The sequence below is a fragment of the Convolutriloba macropyga genome, chromosome 14, assembly GCF_964194025.1.
Source record: "Convolutriloba macropyga chromosome 14, txConMacr16.3, whole genome shotgun sequence".
Classification (NCBI taxonomy): Eukaryota; Metazoa; Xenacoelomorpha; order Acoela; family Convolutidae; genus Convolutriloba; species Convolutriloba macropyga.
The window spans coordinates 4,893,543-4,914,095 of NC_134481.1; the positions used below are offsets into that span (position 1 = coordinate 4,893,543).

General features: G+C 35.2%; 1 protein-coding gene across 3 annotated transcripts in view; it reads left to right on the top strand.

Annotated features, from left to right (window-relative positions):
• Positions 1 to 3,442: 3,442 nt before the first annotated feature.
• The window catches only part of LOC142353630 (elongation factor 2-like), a 44,869-nt gene continuing 27,758 nt past the window's right edge, over positions 3,443 to 20,553 (top strand). For 2 of the 3 annotated variants that reach the window (XR_012761058.1, XM_075405925.1), the window contains exons 1-4: positions 3,443 to 3,552; positions 3,907 to 4,171; positions 8,788 to 8,925; positions 16,692 to 16,907. Coding sequence is in view for 1 of the 3 variants with exons in the window: in XM_075405925.1 (XP_075262040.1) it covers positions 3,931 to 4,171; positions 8,788 to 8,925; positions 16,692 to 16,907 (595 nt within the window). In the remaining 2 variants the exon portion in view is untranslated. Of the gene's footprint in view, positions 3,553 to 3,890; positions 4,172 to 8,787; positions 8,926 to 16,691; positions 16,908 to 20,553 lie in introns of all 3 variants that reach the window. The other variant, XR_012761059.1, reaches the window with a different exon arrangement.

The following is a 20,553-nucleotide window of genomic DNA, read 5'->3' on the forward strand; positions in this document are numbered from 1 at the left end:
ACCTCCTCTAACTTTTCATAATAGGTTACTAACAAAATTTTGTTCTGGCCATGGAATGGTTTTTAGCTTTTTAATATCACAAATCTGAGCAATCTTTTGAAAAATTTTTTCCAATTGTTTTTTAAATTTTTGTCATTTTTTTGGTTTTTTTCTAGCCTCAAGGGCTCAAAATCTTCTCCAGGGTTTTATAATAGGTCACTGCGTAGTTTCTTCTAGTGTCAATAAAAAAGATTTCAACTTTTTGATGTCTTGAATTTTGTCAATTTTTTATCAAATTTTCTATTTTTTCAAAGTATTTGTCTTTTCTATAGATTCTTCTGTCTCGGCGGGCAGACAGCTTACTTTAGTGTTTGACAGTATATTACGGCATGGTTGCTACAAGCAATGGAATGGTTTTAAGTTTTTATTGTCTCGAATTGTTGCAATAGTTGTATAAAATTTGATTATTCAAATTTTGTGAAATTTGTCATATTCCAAATTTATCAATCTTTGTGAGCCAGAGAAATTATTTAAAGCTTAGAGTATTCTGGATAGTCTCTAGAGACAATTACATGGTTCTGAAGATATTAATATCACGAACTTCATCAAGATTTTGATAAAATTTGCAATTATTTATACTTTTTTTGTGTCGTTTTCTGAGTCTAAAGATCTTTGCTGACCGACAATTTTTTTTTATTTATGCAGATGGTTTACTTGACAGATTTCCAGAGACAGAAAAATGGTTTTGAATACTTTTTTTCTGCGAGAAATTTTCTTAAAATTATGCGCTATGCATTTTTTTGATGCATTTTTCAAGAGTTTTAGCAATGATTACTTTTTGAATGTTAAACAAACTTTATTTTCTATTCTACTATTTTTTTCTTTTTAGCTGCGATTCTTCAATTAATCTTCTGGTCGGGTAAATGAGTTCTCTGATTTTTAATAAATTCTTCGGATTGTATTTCAGTACTTGTCCTGCTGTAATTTTTTTTTCTAATTCGCTTTACCTTTTGATCACGCTATTCGTTCTACATAAGTCACGATTTTCACATTTGACAATGTTTCGCAATGCAGCGGGTACGGTCAATGTCAAAATGCAAAATCAAAAGAAACCGGATAAACTGATAAAGTCCGGTCTTCAAGTCATAGTGCACTAGGTTATCAAAGTTCATTAGAACGATTGCTAGCTGATATTATTATTAAGCATGATAGCTTTAGGTTTAAAAGCTTTGAAATTTAGAAAAAATTCTGCCAGTTCTATCTTTTAATTTTTGTTTTTTCTGGTTCAATCCCAGTGTGCGTCAAGAGCGTTAACGACGGCTATTTTCCGGCAACCTTAGGTTATGTTTAGTACAACAAATTGCAAATATTAATAATCTTTTCACAGCTGAGATTGAAACTAAAGCTGGTTGTTCCGCAAACCAACATTTAAGACCATTTCAATAAGCTCATGTTGACAATGAACTGAGAGCGTCGGATTGTTGAAGTGTTAGAAATTGTAACTTAATTTACTAATGTTCCAAAAAGCAAGGTTTTTGCATCTGTTCAGAGACTCTACGCCCCAAACAAATTGTTTTTCATTAAATCAAGCACCATTTTAATTTTTGTATAAACTTTCACTTAAAAATCAGATATTGAGTGACATGTAAGGAGTAACTAAAATATTGATAAAATCTTTTTCACGACGCTGCGCGAAATAGGCTGTTTCAGAACAGAGGAAACTTAACTTTGACTACGTTAAATTGAAACGTTAAAAATCATCTTTTTTTAGAGTTCAAGATAAGAAACAAAAAGTGTTCATTCAGTACTTGAATGTTAAAGAACCATTGTCGCAACTTATTTTTTTTAATTGATCTCAAGATGTGAAAAAATAGTTAAAAATGTGAGAAATTGGAGAAAAACAATAAAATAAGACCAATTTGGAGATTTATGTCAAAACTAATAATATTCAAACTTCTCGACAGTTGACCTTTTTGTTAAATTTGTTAGATCTGCTTCTTTCAGGCGGAAATATTCTTTTTGTATTATAATTTGCTTTATTAAAAGTTGAGCTTTATTATTGTTTATAAGTTTTGTTACCGTGAAAATCGTATGAAATGAAACTGAAAGCTCTCATTAGACTGTTGTCACTGTACAACTGTTTTCAACGCCAAGTCAATATCAGTACTGGGCTAGTCTAATTCTAAGTCTAGGTGTCAGTACTGATTCAAAGCTATGATCATAAAACATTTAAGACATGTCGGACTTGGTCAGGACTTGCAAGTTCAAGCCAAGTGCGAAAATAAACTTCCGTACTGGGGTCGAACCCACTCTTTCACGCTCTGGAGATGTTTGTTCTCCTTATTGCGCCACCGTGACTGTTAAAACTTTGTATTTTGCGCAGTTAAAATACGCTTGAAAGAAGCAAACTTCAAGCGAGAAAGCGAGCAAACTATATTACATGGAGACTTGCATTTACAATTGCCCAGTACTGATTTACACTTGGAGTTCGGCACGGGAAACCATTTTGATGCTTCTCAGCGCTCAAAAAGCAATGTCGATTATCATCAGGCTAATTTCTAATTCTACATGGGATTGAGTAACCTACCTTATAATGTTACCATGACCTGAGTTGACTAAAAGAAGTAGGCTGCTATTGAAGCGTAACAATGTATTTTAGTTTTAATTTATGGGCATTGTTTTCCAAGAAGTCCTTGTGCACTACTTTTTATGCATTTTTTGTTGTCATCCGTAATCTGGATTTCGTAAAAACTTTAAACTACAGCGTGATATAAATTTAGCAAACAACTGAGCAAAATTTCAGAAAAAATTCAGACGCCTTCAGGCAAGCTTCGTGGAAAAAATCCCAAATTTGCATCCTTTTGTAACTCTAGACCCTTAGACCCTAATAAAAATGAAAAAAGCGAAATAGTTTTTTCGATAAAAACAAACTTAAGAACTTCTTTTAGAGTTACTATAGGGAAATCACAGTCTAAATTTTGAAGTAAAAGTGGCAAGACAGAAATTTGTAAACAGAATGTACCAGGCAAGTTGGGTTTAGACGACATCTGATAACATGCTAGCTGTGCGGGATTGTTATACATAAATTTTACAAGAGGAATCTAGTCATGATTGATTGTAAATAACTCAATCAAATGTCTGTGATTAAAAATTTTGAATTTTAAGACTAATGGTAACTTTTTCTATATATGATATCTTCACGAAACAATTTAACACGTTTTCGGATGACCTCAGCTACAATTTTTTCACAACTTGTAATATAAATAAAAAGCTACAACAGATATCAGAATTTTAAAGTGCATATTATTCTAACGAAGAACCTTCTTTAATTATAACTTTTTAAAAGTATCCGAGCGCGTTATATTCTATGTGTTGTATAGTTACATATAAAGTTCAATCTTTTTCATGTATTCATGTGTTTTCATGTATATTTTAATGTACCAAAAATCAACCTGCAGTCATTTAGTTTGACCGGTTTTCAGCCAGAAATTATCAGCTTCTTCACTTTTTGAATCTTGAATTACAGAACCGGAATAACTAATCTTGAAATAAGTTCTGTTTAACTGGCTAGAAGTAAGTATTTTCTCAAAATTTTTTTCCAAATTTCCCATACTTTATAAGAAAATGATAGTGTGACAAACTCAAGAGTCATCGCACACTATAAAGCAGTTCAACTAGCTGATTCAATTAATCTAATCTGTGATTATAATCTATTATAAATGAATTTCTGCTCTACTCCTTCTGATGGACATGAAAAGAACAGTAGAAATTACGTCACAATTAGATGACAAATGGAAAGTCATCAAGCAATAGATGCAAATTTCAGAGAGTTTCTCAGTTTTCTGTTATCGAGCAATAACTAACTCTCTTGAAAGAAATTCATAATGTTGCAAAAAATTTTTTCGACTTAGGTCTGACCTGTTTAAGACTCGAACCCATATCGATCTCATCATGGTAAAGTTGACATCTGCACAAATACATGACTTAATGGTCAAGAATAAAAATGTCCGAAACTTGGCACTAACTGGTGACTCGGGAACTGGTAAAACGAAATTGACAGAAAGCCTCGTCAATTCCTGCGGAATCCAAACTGACGGTGGAATTGATGCAATCGCGGATCCTGGTGGAAGGAAATCGTCTCTCCATTTGCTGCGTATGGAATTGACTACTACACAAATGGAGCAATTAGATTGTAAGTTTTCAGACAGATAAACTCGGGTAACTTCTTTAGGGTGGGTGCGTGGGGGGGGGGCTGTGTTGGGGTCTGTTCTAAACTCTGTTATGTGGCTTTGCACTTGAAAACGTTAAATTTAATACATTTTGGATTGCTGGAATCTTTTGATAACCCAAATGCGTTGAGTACTTTCGATAATCCAAGAGTATCTAAAAATCAATCTATTTCATGGGCAGAAAACACCTCTAGTTGTGAACACGTATGTTGACTTTCATCATATTAAAACGTGCGCGTTTCGTGTTTTAAGCATGGTTAAGTGACTCTGCAGAAGTCACTTCGAATTTCTGACTTTGCGGTTCTCGATAAACTCCAGAAGTTCTCAGTGATCTGAAGCAGGGTCACTTAACAATTACTTCCAATTTATAAGTTTTGAAATTGATTTCTAACAACCAGTTTATTCCCCATGCATAGCATGTATGCTTGGCCCCATAACACAGTTACGTTCAATATATCTTGAAGGGGCGCTACATTTTTTAATCGTAGCTGTGATGCTAAAAATAAGACAAGGAGGCTCGGTAATGTGCGATGGCACATGAGGTTCCGACCCCGCTCATCCACAATTTTGACATAATTGTCTTCCAAATGAGGAACAGATAGGAAAACCCAAAAATTCAAGTATTTTTCAAAAAAATTGATATATGAACGAAGAGATAGCCTCCAAAGCAAATAACTCAATGGAGTAAAAAAAATTATGCTTTAGATTGATGAGATATGCGATATTAAGAAAGCAAAAGAAGACTAACGGCAAAATTAAACAACAGCAACAAGCATTAATTACATCAAAAAATTTATGTCCGTTCTAAAAAACAAAACTTAATAACAAAGTCAAAATAGCGTCAGATAAAACTGAAACTAAACAAAATAAATTTTAACTTAACAGAAAAAAATGGTTATTCACCAGCTCATAATAAGGCTTGGTGACAATTAGACAAAAAAGAACAAATTTCATTCAAAGTAAGGAAAATCATTAGGAATCAACTAAAATATCCCATAGGCTTACAATTACCAATGTTTCTATAGAAGTGAATTAGGAACTGTCGGTATTCAATTTTTTATTCATTTACAAAAAGAACAACAAATAGACAACAAACAAAAAATCAAATTAAAACTTGCCAGAAAATGCTTTCGAAGCCGTAAAGCCATACTTTGGCTCTCAAAATATGTTCGATTGCACCTTCGTCGAATAGCGATAATGTATTATGTGACCGTTCATTAAAGAAACGAGATAACAAATACACACAAAAGAAAAAAATGCGAAAATATGTAAAAAATTTTTTCGTTTTTTTTTCGAAAAAAGATTATTTCCAAAGACATGAAAGCCATTAATTACAAATTGAAAAAATCAATAGGTTCGTTTATTCTTCCTAAGGAAGCCCTTGAGAGCTGCAATCATCCAGAACATGTCTTACGTCTACAACAAGAACGTCAAATATGAAAATAATCAAAAAATAATTTACTTTTTTTGTAAAAAAAAAACCCGTGTCAAAGCGAGTAAAGTCACAACGAATCCTTTAAAAACATTAGATATTGTGACATCAATCCCTTTTGACACTTGCCTTTGACAAAAATAATGTCATATTTAACCTTTAATTAACGAGACCAGGTAACAAACAGACAATAAAAGGAACAAAAATGCGAATTAAAGTGTTTTTTTTTTCATTTTGGAAAACAATTGTTTTCAAAGTCATGAAAACCATCAGCTATCTACTATTATCTGAAAATCAGCTCATCTACTCTCCCATTAAAAGCCAATCAAACCGGGTCATTGTACAGAAAAATGAATACGACTGAAAAGACAAAGTAAAAACGACACTTAAAGAAAAAATTTAAAAAATTCAATTAAATTCTTCGAGAAAGTATTGTCGAAGCAGTAAAGAACCACATTGTATATCTTTGAGGATTTAAATATTATTAATTGCGCGTTATTTTGAACTCAAATAATGTGATATATGAACTGCCAATAACGTGATAAATTGATAAAACTAGGAAACATGAAAAATGGCCAAATACCTATAAATTTAAAAAAATTGTGAAATCTAGTAGTATCAAAGCCACAACAACATAACTTAAAGCGTAAATTCGCCAGAAGGAGCACTCTGTGATTGCTGACACTAAGCTGCAAGTTGACTAAATTAAGAGAAAAATGGAGGCAAAGTTCAATAAGCCATTTTTTATTTAAAAATCAAATATTTTAAAAGTCAAAACGACCATCAACTATATAAATTAATTTGAAGTTAATTAGGGAGCCAATAGGACCCATCGCGTGAGATTTGATTTGAAATGCTCTGTTATTCAATTATTATAAAAGAAGATTGAATTTTTTATATAAAAAACCGACTGATGACAGTCCGAATTATTTTTGGGTTGTAACGGTCCAGGATTGGTACAATAATAGTCCTGCTAATGCCTACTGTCCATTAGGAATATTTAATTTTTCGAAGGTCATACATATAGATATTTTGTTGGTTGAAAAACCGAAAATAAATGCTGAGTTTTTGATAATCAAAGAATAAAGTTAGCAAAAAACGGCAATGTTTCAATTACAGAGCACTCTCAACGGAAGTTGAAGTAGAATTAGCCCCCTTTTCAGTCTACAAAAATTGTGTTAGTGGTGTTTTTGGTGTGCACTTCCTGCAAATTTAATAAGAGTGGACTAAAGAAACTTATTTCGTGCTGTTTTGATGAAAAAGTCCGAATTTTGTGAAATATTTAGCCGGAATTTGTGACAAAGAAATTCAATAAAAATAGCCGACTATGTATTTTGTCTTAAAAAACAAAATCGTTAACATTTTCTTGAAAAATTTTATTAAAATTTAGCAAAATTGGCGAAATTTTAGTCAAAAATTCCAAAAAAAGGTGAATAAAATCGACGGAATTCACTCTATTTTCTCGAAAGTTTAAACCTCGATATCTCCCTGTAAAAAACGAAAATAAAAAAATCTTTTTAATTCCATATTCTACGCTGGACGAGCTCTCTAATAATACCAGTCTCAACTCTCTGCGATGAATATATCGATCGGCCAAAATTGACTGAACAAAAAAAACCCATTTGAGTATATAGTTCCCCCCCCCCTCAAGAGGAGTTGGAACAAAAAATCAAATTTTCATTGCTCACTCAATACAGAAATCCTGAAAGCAAACAAAATGCTTGAACACCGTTATTTTCAAAACTATCAGAGGCTTAATCATAAAATCAAAACAAACTAGCAAATATATGAGCCTATTGAAAAGAAGAAAATCTGTCGGTCGTTCCCTCCCAGCTCATAAGCTTAATTATTTTGACCCGCCTAGTGGGAAGACGAACTATAGACGCAATTGTTTTTTTGTTCAGTCAATTTTTGCCGATCAAAGTAATTATCGAAAAGAATCGACAGTAAAATCATTAGAACACTCTGTGAATTTGATGTTTGGTCTTAATACTGACAAGACCCAGAGGCCTAAAATGTATAAAAACTAGTCCGGTCAGAGGTTCTCTCCTATATTTAATTGTTGTATGAATATAACGTTTTTTCTTTATTCTTTTCTATTCTTCTATTTTTCTTTGAAAGCATGGTTCTTTTCTGATTCTTTATCCCGTTAAACAACAATTAAAGTTCCCATTGAAGTTTGGAAAAGTCCTCGGTGAACACAAAAACTTATCAGCAATTTTTTTATGGCTTCAAAAAAAATTTGACAGTTGCCTCTTGCACTTTTCGTTTGACTACTCAACTTTTGCCTGTAATTATTCTCCTTTTTGTAGTCTTAAGACTTACTCTGATTAATGATGGCAAGCATTTTTAATTCAAAAATATTTGCATATACAATAGTTTCCACCGATTGACATTTTTCATTAATAATTTCGACGGTGCTCTCTCAAATTTTTTATTTGTTCGAAACCTCAATAGAAATAGTTTTTTTTACAAGTTTATTATTGTGAAGCTTTGTTTAACTCAGCTAGGAGGTCTTATTAAAATTTAAACAGTTGAACCTTTCAGTCAAAAATAGCAACAGTATCTCTCTACTCAAATACTCTAGAACTTGGATTCAATTTCAGTAAGAACAGTTTTTGCCTCGGTTTTGATATTTTTTGGATTTGAAGTCACCTAATACTGAAAGTATTTATTTTTTGCTTACAAATATGCGTAAACAAACTGATGCTTGTTCTTGCAATGATAATGATTTGTATGACCCTATGAGAGGTACGACTATTTTACTATTGATAAATAGCATAATAGAGGAATTATAGATGTGAATTATAGATGGTCATTTTTATGGGAGCTGAAAACACTTTGAGGCGTCTAAGCAAGCAAAACTACAGTGAAAACGGACCAGTACTGGATTTGAAATACTTACTTGGAAACCTGGTGTGCTAACCATTACTCCAATTGATCCAAAAATCCCGGACTTGGGCATCTCTTATAACCAAATCGCTTGTTCTTTATTGTTCCTCAAGGCTTCGTTAGGGCAATTTGGGCATCTTGTCAGCAATTAGGGCATCTTGTCAAGCTAGATCAAGCTTATATAATGCACAATTAAAATTAGGTTCTTCTCTCTCGCAGCCTTTTTAAAAATAAATTTAAAGATTTTTTTTGCAGCGGCAGATGTGGAGAATGAGGGCAACGAATTCCTCGTGAGTCTAATTGACACCCCAGGACTGACTGACTTTTCGGTTGAGTTCACTTCGGCTATGCGAGTGGTTGATGGCACAATTGTTGTGATTGACTCTTTTCAAGGTTTGTACACAAACAAAACGTTCCTATTGCAAATCTGTTTTGTTGTAAACGCTGTAGAAAACTGTAGAAAACAGGAAATTGTAGATTTATAAAAGTTTCTAGACAAAAAAAACGAAAGCTAAGGGGGGGGCACAAGAGATCCGACAGATCCAAAGCATATGTAGTTGTCTAGAGTATTCGCGATTCGGATTACAATCAGAACAGAATTCCTAATTTTTAGGCAGAGAAAAGGATGCTTTAAAATGAACAAAGATTTGTTTTTATTTCCAACTAAGAGGACTTTCATTTTCTAGTAAGGAATACAGTGGAAGCTGTAGCCAAGATTTCACCATTTTGGTAAAACTAATCTAGTCCAAAATCTAATCTTGTCTAAAAATGATATTTGAACGTGTCATACATCATAAATTAATTCAGTGCAGTAAATTTATTATACGATGTACTTAATTTAATTTAGTGTACTTATTCCTGAAGGGCATGTGTATAAGTCAATGTTATTTCACATGCTAGTCTTTTATTCCCATCTCCCATAGCGGGAAATTATTGTTCATATTTGTTGTGACTTCTGTAATACCAGTTGCCTTAATACTCACTCTTTTAGTTTCGCACTTCGCGAACAGTTGCTCAATTTAACTTATTCTTCATTAACTGTCTTGCTAATCAAGTAAAGTAGACAAGTATTTACCAAGCGATTCGCTAAGCGGATTCATTGAGAAATTGTGTATAGCGCACTCGCCGCGCAAGTTAGGATATAAGACATAATCGTCACTCGCGACTCAAGATTAAGTACGCAATCTCATCTGCGTATGACATGGCGCAGCCAGCAACTCAGAAGCGGACCCCACTTGGCATTGAGCCTTTTTGGGATAAACATAGTGCAGACCCTCCGTTGAAATGGGAAAAGTGGCAGATGAAGGCCAAGTTAGCTCTTCTTGCGAAGGAAAATATTACACTAGACAATTTGTTGGAACCAAAACCCGAAACAGTACAACTACCACTTGAACCTTTCTATGAGGATACGATAACCGGATCATTGGCACAATCGGAGAGGGAAAGATTGGCGAGGAACGCTCAATGAAAAATGAACTGGGAGAATCGGTGTCAGAGACAACTGGAGATAGGAGTAATGTGTGGAGATAAACCGTGGGCACAGGCTGATCGGAAGACTGTGTCAATGCTATATCTCAGTTTGGGCACCGAAAGACGTCGAATTGTTTGTAGCAGAAACCTACACCTCAAGATGGACATTCTAACAACAGCAGAACTTTGGACAATCATCGAATCAGCATTTATTCGTCAGCGTAATATCACATTTGATAGGTATGTACTTCTCACTACAAAACAAACAAGAGGAGAGTCTATCGAACATTTTTTTCGAAAATTGAAAGAACTTTCTGAAAATTGTGAACTCGGGAGTAAAGAAGATACTCTTATCAGAGATTTATTTATTGCGAATATGTTAGATCCGGAAATCCAAAGGGAATTGCTGCGAGAAACTCTAGAACCAGCTCAAGCATTACGTTTGGCCATAAATATGGAATTAGGTCAAAGAAATCAACTACAAATTACGAACTCGCAACCTGCTCCACAGGTTAACGCAGTAACTTCTCAAAGACCTTCTCGACCACCGAGTCAACGGCCGACTACATCTAGTTTTACTCGACCACCAAATCAACTCTGCGGAAACTGTGGTTCAACTTGGTCAGCAAATCATAAAGTCAAGTGCATTGCGAGAGGCAAGACTTGCAAAAACTGTGGTTTACAAAATCATTTTTCGCGAGTGTGCAGGAAACTAAAGTCATCATCAAATAAACCCATCCGATCTAATGTTAACTCTGTTGAAGAAACTTCAACTGATCAAACGGTAAATGCCATACAAAATATTAATTATAACCCGCAATGCGAATCAGATTACAGTAGCTCAGATGATAATATGGTCGCCAGCATTGCAAATAACGCAATACAGATTGAACCAAAGAACACCATCTTGCAAATTGGTAACACCCAAGTAGGACTTCTCATTGATTCAGACAGTGTATGCAGTATTTTACCCGAGTCTCTTGCTTCGGAAATAGTGGAAAATTCTCCCCTTGCTCGATGGTTGATGATAGCGCCTCCACAGGAACTCAAAACATTTTCAAATGAACCCATAAACGTGACGGGTATGATACAGGCACCAATTGCGAGCAATGTATGGCGACTTGAAGAAGCTGAATTTGTGGTAGTCCGTGACGGGCTAACACCTCTAGTTGGTAGAGACTTGTTTGACGCTCTCGGAATCTCAGTAACTCAAATCCCAAAATATGAAGGTAGTATTGTCAACACTATCACATCCCAATGTCCATTTAAAACACGTATTGCAAAACAATTTCCTCAACTTATTACACGTATTGGTCGCTCAAAAATATATATTGTTAAATCTAAATTTTCAACCAAAACACCAAAAGGGCAGAAGAGTACCCATTAATTTACAAGAACGAGTAAATAATGAAATTAAAAAACTTCTTGAAGAAGGACATATAGAAAAATTGAATAACTGTTCTGATCAATATTTTATTTCACCTATTGTAATCACAGTTAAACGAGATCAAACAATAAAGTTTGCATTGGATTCCAAAACTCTTAATAAAGCAATACACAAGAATTAATATCAAATGCCAAACATTGAAACACTTATGGATTCCATATCACAAAGAATAACAAACTACAAAACAGAACCAGCGGATAAAATATACTTCTCTACTATAGATCTTAAATATGCATACAGCCAACTAAATCTACACCCTGAAACTGCTAAACACTGTAATTTCAATATTGTAAGGGGTGACATGACAGGCACATATCGTTTCAAAACGGGATTTTATGGTCTTACTGACATGCCTGCCGAGTTTCAGAAGGCAATGGATTACACTTTGATTGGCCTCAAAAATACATTTTGTTTTCTAGGCGACATCCTAATTGTAAGTAAAGGTTCAAAGGTTCTGAAGATGATCACTTACAACTTGTTTTAGATTGCATTAAAAAACTGGACGCGGCTAATCTCCGAACGAAGCCATTTTGCGAAGCAAAAAATTTCCTGATTAGGATATAATATAACTCAATCTGGGATATTACCACTCGAATCTAAAACATCCTCTAATATGTCATTACAACCACCTAATACACTTGAATAATTACGTTCATTTCTCGGTTCAGTCCACTATATTAGTAAATTTATTCCCAATTTAGCCCAACTCTGCCATCCTTTAAGACCTCTTCTTCGTAAGTCAACTAAATACATTTGGACTGACGCTCATACTCTACATTTTAATGCCATAAAAACTCGCACAGCAAATAATACAGAAAACATTCACTATAACCCCCAACTCGAAACCCAAATCAAATGTGATGCTTCTCGCTCCGGATTGGGAGCAGCACTAGAACAACTAACAGTTGATGGTTGGAAGCCGATCTCTTTTGCATCAAGATTTTTAAATAGTAGTGAAGAACGTTATAGTATTAACGAATTGGAACTTCTTGGGGTAGTATGGACCATAGAATATTTTAAAAATTATTTGTATGGTAAAGAGTTTACTATTATCACTGATCATCGCGCATTATTTTCTATTTTAAAAGAACATCGATCAAATAAAAGTTACAATAGTAGGTTATCACGATGGGTTGATCGTCTTTTGCCTTATCAATTTTCAACAGAGCATCTTCCCGGCGTGAAGATGGGACTAGTTGATTACATCTCTCGAAATCCATATCAACCAGCAAAAAGTGTTTCAAAATATGATGAGGAATTTTTAGTCGCAACATTATCAAGCATACACTCTGATGCTCAATTACTTCAACAAAAACACAACATTTTAGCTCTTTCACTTAATAAAATATATATTGATTTTGATGGTGAAAATAAAAATTTCACCACTAATACTGAACAAGTTTTAAACATAGATTATATCAAACCAAATCCTCAAACAAAAGATAATAAGCCACTCGCTCCGCAAAATCATAGCTTGAAACCATTTTTAAATCAAAACTTTAATTCTGATAGCGATCCCGCTAAGCGCGTACGCTTAACAAATTACAATTCAGCACTCGCTACGCGAAAATACCATTCTACTTTGTCCTCTTTTAAAATCAATAATCAGCATAGTGAACACGCCTCGCGCGTACGCTTAACTCAAAAAATTAAATCACTCGCTGATCAAAAGTATAACTCGATTTTTAATCCCACTAATAGTATTAGTTGTACTAGTGCACATGATCAGCGAGTACATTCAACTCAAAATGAATCAGTATTGGCACATACATATCCTACTTCAAAAGCAAACACTTACAAATTAATTTTTACCAATTCTGATCTCGCATCGCGAGTACGCTTTTCATTTAACAAATTAACACTCGCAAGGCATAATACCTTATTAAATACTCAAAAGATTAGATTGCATTCTTCAGATGCCTCTTTTGCAAAGCAAGTTCCTAAATACCAACCTCATTCTAATTTTGCGTCACATAGTCTACCATTTACTATTAAACCTTTACAAATTGAGTCGCAAATGCTTGTAGAAACAGGAAAAACGTCACTCGTTTACCAAAATACTCCAAAATTCGCTTCAATAAGTCATTCTCACCTTTCAATCAAAAATCAGTCTCAAATTCCTACCTTATTTAGTAATCCAAACTCAAATACTTTAAATAACTCACGTGCTCAATTAATAAACAACAAACAAGTGCTTTTTGCCCAAACTCAACCTGAAATTCAGTTGTCTTCCTCTTTGTCCATCAATTTAATTGAAAAAACTCAACTCTCCTCAACAATGAGTCAACAAGCTTGATCTCTAAAGGGAAAATCCATCTCATCCCGCACAACAAGAGCTTCGCCCCGCGTATCATTTACGGATAATGCAACAACAAGCACGCCACGCAGATCATCATCCCATTCTAATCTAAGCACCCCACTCACGGATAGCCCTCAAGTGGTTTCCTTTGAGGAAGTGGTGGGCAAGGTGTTCAACAAATGGCTAATTGCATCCCTAACAAGCAAGGATGCAGTTCTGAAGGAGGTTCGGGATTGCATTATCAGGGGAGATGAAGAACGATTAAAGGCCCTCAACCCGTATCTCCATAGCTATTGGCGGGACTTTCATGTGACTGGCGGATGTGTTTGTATGGACGAGAAGGTAGCCATACCGAACGCGCTCAAGGATGCACTCATTGAAGATTTGCATGCGAGTCACCCAGGTAGCTGGGGGATGGTAGGTATGGCTCAGCACTGCTGGTGGCTATACATGAATCGTGATTTACTCGACAAAGCAATAGAGTGCAAATCTTGCACTGCTATCGGTAAAATTATAAAATATGTTATTCCGGCAAAACAATTTAAAGCACATACACCATGTATAGCTCCGAACCAAGAAATACAAATAGATTTTGCAGGACCGGTTAATAACGAAAAAGAACATGAAATATACATTTTAACATGTATTGATAGATTTTCAAAATATCCTTCTGCAGAATTAGTTGATAATGCAAATGCATCGAATGTAATAAAAATTTTAGATAATTATATACAAATTCATGGAGTTCCTCGTTCTTTACGAATAGTCCAAGCTCGTTGTCTTATAGGTAACCAAGTAAAAAAATGTTGTATGAAAAATAATATCACATTAATACCAGCTCCGGCGAATGACCATCGTGCAATAGGACTAGTTGAAAGACTTATTGGTACTATTAAACAACGCTTAGCATGTATAAAAGAAGAAAATAAAGAATTAAATTCGTTCACCTTTAAAGCAGCATTAAAATCAATTAAATACCAGCTTCGCATATGTAAACATAAAACAACTAAGCTTTCGCCATTCGAATCTCACTTTGGGCGTAAAGCGAATACACCGTTTAGTAATATAAGTACTCAACCAAAGTCATCTGATCTAAGTTATGAAAAAATTTTGAATCATTATTTAGATGAAGAAACAGTAATCCCTAATGAATTGTTGCCGGAGGAACACTGGGGTAACAGCCGTAGTGACGATGAAATTGAGCGCAACATGTGCAAAGCAACAAAAGACGCTACCACACGTGAACGTCTAGCAACAGACAATGAATCCCGTTTCCTTCGCACCACAAAAGCGCATCGTCCACTACCTCGGAAAGAACACGCCGTACAGTTGAACATTGCACGGAAGAAACATCTCCATAAAAGATCCAAGTAAAATCTCGATGGTTTGTATGAGGTGTTTGCCCCAGAAGCTGTGGTACAAAAGACCGATCAATATACTTCTGTCATTCGCGAACCGGGGAAAATGGAAGTAACAGTGCGCAATAGTGATATTGCCAAATTTGGTACTCGGGAAGAAGGGAAAACGAAGTTAACTGAATATATTAACCGTCGAGGACCCCGCACGCATGAGAAGACATCTGAGGCTAAGATACTTAGCCACATACAAGAGTCCACGCGCATACAAAAAGGAGATCGAAAGATGAAGGATCGCAAGCGAGAAACTGGAAGCGGTGTCCCATCAAATAAATCAAACATTGCTCGCGCAATGCGGGTACGCATGCCCAAAATTCCGGAAAATTTCGCTCCCCAAGTATTACGCAAAATTCCCGAGGCTGCTCCAGAAAAGCAAATCATAACTGGAGAAGTATTAATCGCACCCCCTCCTACAAATAACCAACCAGAAGTAATCTTGTCATCTACATCGGCTCCAGCAATAGCATTACAACAATTACCGATAAGAGCAACAAAACGGACTAGAAAAAGTCCTAAATACTATGGATACGATAAAGAAGACTCATCTGGTGAATCTACCAATTCGTGTCCCCCGAACTGTGCTCCACCCCGCAGGAAACGACGCGTAGGAGATATTGAATCGATACAACCTTCAGTTGTACAAACAATTGTTGACACAGCATCGCGGGTTGAACCCATAGAAAATGACTTCCCATCGCCTATCATAGGACAGGTATCACCAACAGATCCTCGTATAAGACCAGCGGATCACAGTACATCAAATGAGCTCATAATTGATGAAGAAGACTTGTGAAAACTTTGATTAATTAAAACCTGATACATTATTATTTATGACTAGCTATGATAACCAGTACATATTTTGTTGATACTATTTAACCGGTGAATAAGTATTAATATTATTCATATTGTTATTAAAATTTTATTTTACGCAATTTTAATTTTCATTGAAGCGGGAGAAGTGTCATATATCATAAATTAATTCAGTGCAGTAAATTTATTATACGATGTACTTAATTTAATTTAGTGTACTTATTCCTGAAGGGCATGTGTATAAGTCAATGTTATTTCACATGCTATTCTGTTATGCCCATCTCCCATAGCGGGAAATTATTGTTCATATTTGTTGTGACTTCTGTAATACCAGTTGCCTTAATACTCACTCTTTTAGTTTTGCACTTCGCGAACAGTTGCTCAATTTAACTTATTCTTCATTAACTGTCTGGCTAATCAAGTAAAGTAGACAATTAATTACCAAGCGATTCGCTAAGCGGATTCATTGAGAAATTGTGTAAAGCGCACTCGCCATGTTTGAGGCTCCAGCGGCTTTTTATAAACATTAATCAAACTTCGTTCAAACTTTTTTAAAATGTTTATAGAGTTTGGTAGTTTGCCTACCGAGCGGTTGATTTACAGCTCGCTAACATTACAAATGATGAACATTTCACCTGTTTTAGTACCCCTAATCAGGCTCTAACTACCCTATATTTTTAATATTTTTACCCCATTGATTAAACAACACTGATTTTAGGCGTCTGCTTACAAACTGAACAGTCAATTATCAGTTCTACAGCAGAGAAAGTGAAGCCTGTTTTCTTTCTGAACAGCATGGACAAAACTCTGAACATGGATTCGGAGAAAGTTTATCAGAATTTGAAGAAGATTGTCGGAAATGTTACTGACAAAATGGCAGAAATTCAGGAGCCCGATTCATCAATTGCCCCGTCTGAATTTAACCCAAGCAGAGGTACTTATTTTTATGCTCAGAGATGGTTCTTTAAAAATTGAGTTTTTTTATCAGCCAGCGCCCTAACCAAATTAACTATAATTACTATTGCGCTAAATTGTAGTATTTTGAGACAAATTTGAGACCAATGAGACAAATTACTAATTTTTAATCTGTACAAACAACTGAATCCTTTAGTGGTTGTCTTAAATTCGCCGCAATTAATAAGACCAGTTAAGAATTTGGTTGTAACATTAACCTTCTCGAGTTACTTGTCATAACTTTTTTAAAAATAGAATGGATGTATTGTCACTATTATTCTCTTGGTTATGTGAACTGGGCTATTGAGAACGATATCTTTGAGATGCCAAAAATTCTCGCACGTTGAAGTTGAAAAAAAGCAAGCAAGTGCGAAACAGCAATTAGTAATCAGGGGGGGGACTTTCATGTACTTTCATGTAAATCCATTTCTGCCTAATTAACATGTTACATGTTGTTAAAATTAATCGAGGAAAGAGTGAAAAGTGCGGTTTTCTAAATACTTGCCAAAAAAACTGCTTTGTAAGTTTTGGCCCTTTTAACTTCTGGGGTCTAGAATATACAACCCACACGGAGGAAAAACCAGGTCTGTTCCGCAGAAGAAGATAATCTCAAGATAGAGAACCCATGTATCCTGTGGTTTGAAAGACAATTTTATAAATATGATGCAGATTGTATGCAAGCACTTGCTTACAATGTTCTTCTTAAAACTATTTTAATTTTTTGCTTTTTTTTCTATCAGTGTAAATGTGTTGCAATCTAATTTGTTTATTTTAACTGCAGCTTTTTAGCCATCAATGGAGCGTCCAGTTGTCTATGTAAGAAAGACTGTATGTCTTTTATTGTAATAAAAACTACTCAACAAAAACGGTGAAATTCTAATAAGTTTTCTTTACTTAATCATTAGCATGTTTGTTACGAACAATGAGACGCCTCCAAAAAATCAATATCGTTTTTTAGAGGCAGATTTAGTAGTTTTTCTGAGTATCTTCCAAATCACATAATAACGGGGTCTTATAATTCCTTTGAGATTAATTTCCCATTCGGAACAGACTAGGTTTTTCTTTCGAGCAGGTGAAAAGCAAGTTTTTGTCACAGCGAATAATCTTTACTTTCTAAACAAATGCCCCAAAAAATTTACATTTGGAAAAGCACTAAATTATTGTGTCTGCGTCAATTGTGTCGTCCTTTATATTACTTTGTTTGCTTTTTTTCTCCGCAGAAAGAGGTTCGTTTTAATTCATTTTAAAACTCTAAAATTTCCTTGTCAATCAAATTTTAAGAAATGTATTTTTTTTGGCTCAGGTCTTCGAAAAAATACATATAGCACTGATTTTGCACGGACAGTTCTCAGGGTGTTTTCTCAGACTGAAGTGTTTTTGCTCTTGGCATTTTTGGAAAAAGTTTTTGTTCGCTGAACATAAAAGTTTGAACCTTTTTAAAATTTATTCTCGACTAAATTTTGGAATTTTGGGTTACAATAGAAGATACGATAGGAAAAACAGAGTTGATGTAGAATTTCGTATTTAGACTAGGTTAATAGTCGGGGAGACACTACCACCCGAAATCCTAACTTAAAAGGTTTATTTTGGTGGAAAGGTTTTCTTCAAAGTTTACTCACGGTGTTCCCGGCTTGCTCTGTCTCCAGCTCAGAATCGACTCGGTTGCTCAAAGATAAATTGATATAATTTGATAGAATAAATCAATAGATTCAAGAATAAATCAATTGGGTTTTAAGCAACAGAAAACAACTCAAATTACTATATTGGAATTTATCACAAGATCCCAAACTCTCTAAATCAAAAAGAATAAGTAAAGTTCTCTGCTTTGATATCAGCCTCACGAATCTCTCGTTCTTGGCTCTCCATATTCTTTACGAAAGTCTTTCTTCTATTAAGAAAGACCAACTTCACCTGACAACAGCTATTCCCTCTCTCTGATTTTGTCACTCAAGTTGAACTCCTCTACGATGTCAGAGTTATTCGGAGCCTTCTATAGCTCTGCTGCCACAACAACAACCATGGTGGTTTGCTCCCTCTTAGCAACTACTCGAATCACGACGTATTACAACGCGTGAACAACAACCTTTTTCAAACCGCTGCTATGGACAACAAATGGTCCTCACTTACGTAAAGTTCGTTATGACCTCAAAAGAACAATTGAATGACCTGAACGCCTTCTTTATACATTGCTGACTTCTATTCAAGCTATTCAAACTAGAACAATAGCAGTATCAGACTTATGACGCTACCAATTAATCAATCGGTCAAACTATGAACTCAAGAATCTAAGCCTTATTTGGAAGTCTAAAGTTCCCCCCATGGTATCTCTAAAACAAATTCCCTAGAAGTGACAACAGCGGAACTTGCCTCAAGGTATGCACTAACTCCTTATCAAGTTTGAGCATGCTGAGGTAAATACCGGATGATAACTAGCTTTTATAAAAATAAACCACTGAGAAAATAACTCTTTTACCTACTCAACTTTTAGATCCACATTGATTTGTCCCACTAACTCTCGGTTCACCAAATGGTGTTTAAATGCAAGCCAATATACATGCTAACAATTTGTTGCGGACCGATTCTTGAATTTCAAGTTGTATCCATTTTTATTGCGACATTTTGCGAGAATAGTAGGATTTCACAAATTCTACACTCCTCCCTTCTAGACTATTATTCTCCTGAATAATTGCTAAACTTATGAAAAGACTAATTACTATACTCATGCTACCCTAACTCCTGTCCCATTCGCTTTAATTTGGATTTAATAGTAATATACTATAGAGTTTAGGATCAAATCAACCTCTTTCCACCAATCGTGAAACTTTAGCTGACAAAAACGCAGTCATTTTCGCTGGAAATAGTCTCTAGTTCAAAAATTCCTCCACTCTCCGACTCCGTCGATAGCTCTTCGAAGTAGGAGTAGTAGCTGGTAAGCCTGTCGTTAGACCCCAGCCTCAGCGAATCGATACTCTCTGAGCCAACACTTGGATGGAAGGAACTATCTCTATCGCCCTCCTCTGCAATCCCACCGGAATTGGCCGACCAATCCTTCGACAGGAAGCCCCTCAGCTCGTGCCATGGGCCACTCCCCTCCTCCAGAAGTATAAATCCACCGTCTTCCCTCAACTCCACTATCAGATAGTGGAAGGACACACGAATCATTTTGATTCGTAACCTCAGTCCCAACATAAAGGAATCCCACACCCATTTCTCCTCATCCTCGAACTCATCCGGGTGGTATTCGGGGATCACCGGGTACATAGCTAGATCCACCGCGAACGGGTGTTGGCTTTTATAACTTCACTCTTCAACTCTCTGAAGCCTAAGTTACTAAACTTAGCGTTAAGATAAAGAGAACAAAATGAGTTGTCTACTTGTGATTTTCTCATTCTCTACACAGTTTATCCTCTCCTCGGTCACTTACACTGGTTTCATTCTTCTTGAATTTCATTATTCTTTAATGGTTGCTTGCAGAACAATCAACTCAAAGCTGAATAGAGCTCGTTAATTTTCAACAGCAACAAAAAAAATGAACAGAAATCACTTCTTTGTACAATCAACGCGTGCTTATTTTGACTTCTACTGTATAAATATCTCATTGTTCCAAAGCTCTAATTTAAACAGCA